Source organism: Otolemur garnettii, unplaced genomic scaffold (genome assembly GCF_000181295.1).
Source record: "Otolemur garnettii isolate 467f Iridium unplaced genomic scaffold, OtoGar3 scaffold00184, whole genome shotgun sequence".
NCBI lineage: Eukaryota > Metazoa > Chordata > Mammalia > Primates > Galagidae > Otolemur > Otolemur garnettii.
In genome coordinates, this window is record NW_003852579.1 from 161,868 (window position 1) to 163,377 (window position 1,510).

At 42.0% G+C, this 1,510-nt stretch overlaps 1 protein-coding gene across 2 annotated transcripts in view; it reads left to right on the forward strand.

The window, feature by feature from the left end:
• Positions 1–1,510, forward strand: part of PTP4A2 (protein tyrosine phosphatase type IVA, member 2) — a 31,310-nt gene that overhangs the window by 16,692 nt on the left and 13,108 nt on the right. Inside the window, exon 2 of one of the 2 annotated variants that reach the window (XM_003800741.2) lies at positions 613–1,305. In XM_003800741.2, the coding sequence (XP_003800789.1) occupies positions 1,210–1,305 (96 nt within the window). In that variant the 5' untranslated portion in view covers positions 613–1,209. Of the gene's footprint in view, positions 1–425; positions 1,306–1,510 lie in introns of those variants that run through there. The other variant, XM_023507455.1, reaches the window with a different exon arrangement.

Here is a 1,510-nt window from a genome sequence, read left to right on the forward strand (position 1 = left end):
GCTATTTTTTGGTTGCAGCCGTCATTGTTGTTTGGCGGGTCCGGGCTAGGGATTCGAACCCGCCACCTTAGGTGTACGTGGCTGGCGCCCTAGCCGGTTGAGCCACAGGCGCTGAGCCATTGAATCCAGTTTTAAAAGTAACAGAGATGGCGCCCTGTAGCACAGCAGTTGCACATACAGAGGCTGGTGGGTTTGAACCTGACCTGGGCCAGCTGAAACAACAATGATGACTGCAAGAAAAAATAGCCAGGCGTTGTGGCGGGCACCTATAGTCCTAGCTACTTGGAAGGCTAAAGCAAGAGAATAACTTAAGCCCCAGAGTTGGAGGTTGCTGTGAGCTGTGAAGCTGGGGCACTCTACTGAGGGCGATATGGTGAGACTCTGTCTCAAAAATAAAAAAGTAACAAAGACATACTTCTCTATCTCTGATTTTTGAAACCTCTTGATATAGGAATCTCTTTATCTTATTCTTCATAGGTGGCAATAATTTATATAGAATTGGTGGATTTCACATTGCTTTGGGCTCGTAAAGAGTATCTTTCTTACTTCAGGTATTGTAATTACTATGCTGTCAACCTCCAGTTCATTTTACGTATGCTTTTTCTCCTCCAGGTTTTTCGTTGGAAGATACGTTGCACATTTATGGCGATTCTGAGCGTGAGGGCAGACTTCTGCCAGGCTCAGCACAGCATTTTCGCTGACAAGTGAGCTTGGAGGTTCTATGTGCCATAATTAACATTGCCTTGAAGACTCTGGACACCAAGACTGGCCTCAGAAATAGTTGGCTTTTTTTTTTTTTTTTATTGCAAGCATATTTCTTTTAATGACTCCAGTAAAATTAAGCATCAAGTAAACAAAAGTGGAAGGCGACCTACACTTTTAACTTGTCTCACTAGTGCCTAAATGTAGTAAAGGCTGCTTAAGTTTTGTATGTAGTTGGATTTTTTGGAGTCCAAAGGTATCCATCTGCAGACATTGAGGCCCAAATTGAATTTGGATTTGAGTGGATTCTGAATATCCTGCTTATCTTGAAGAGAGAAGCTTCATAAGGAATAAGCAAGTTAAATAGAGAAAACACTGATCGATAATAGGCATTTTAGTGGTCTTTTTAATGTTTTCTGCTGTGAAACATTTCAAGATTTATTGATTTTTTTTTTTTCCATTTCCCCATCACTTTCACACGCACGCTCACACTTTTTATTTGCCATAATGAACCGTCCAGCCCCTGTGGAGATCTCCTATGAAAACATGCGTTTTCTGATAACTCACAACCCTACCAATGCTACTCTCAACAAGTTCACAGAGGTAAGATTGTAGCATGATCTACTTTTTGGATCGATTAATAGGTAAAATCCCCTTAGAATTAACACCATTAAAAAAAAAAAATCTCTTGGTGGTGCCCGGAGCTCAGTGGGTAGGGAGCTGGCCACATACACTGAGGTTGGCAGGTTCGAACCTGGCCCTGACAATGACAACAACAACAACAAAAATAGCTGGGCATTGTGGCGAT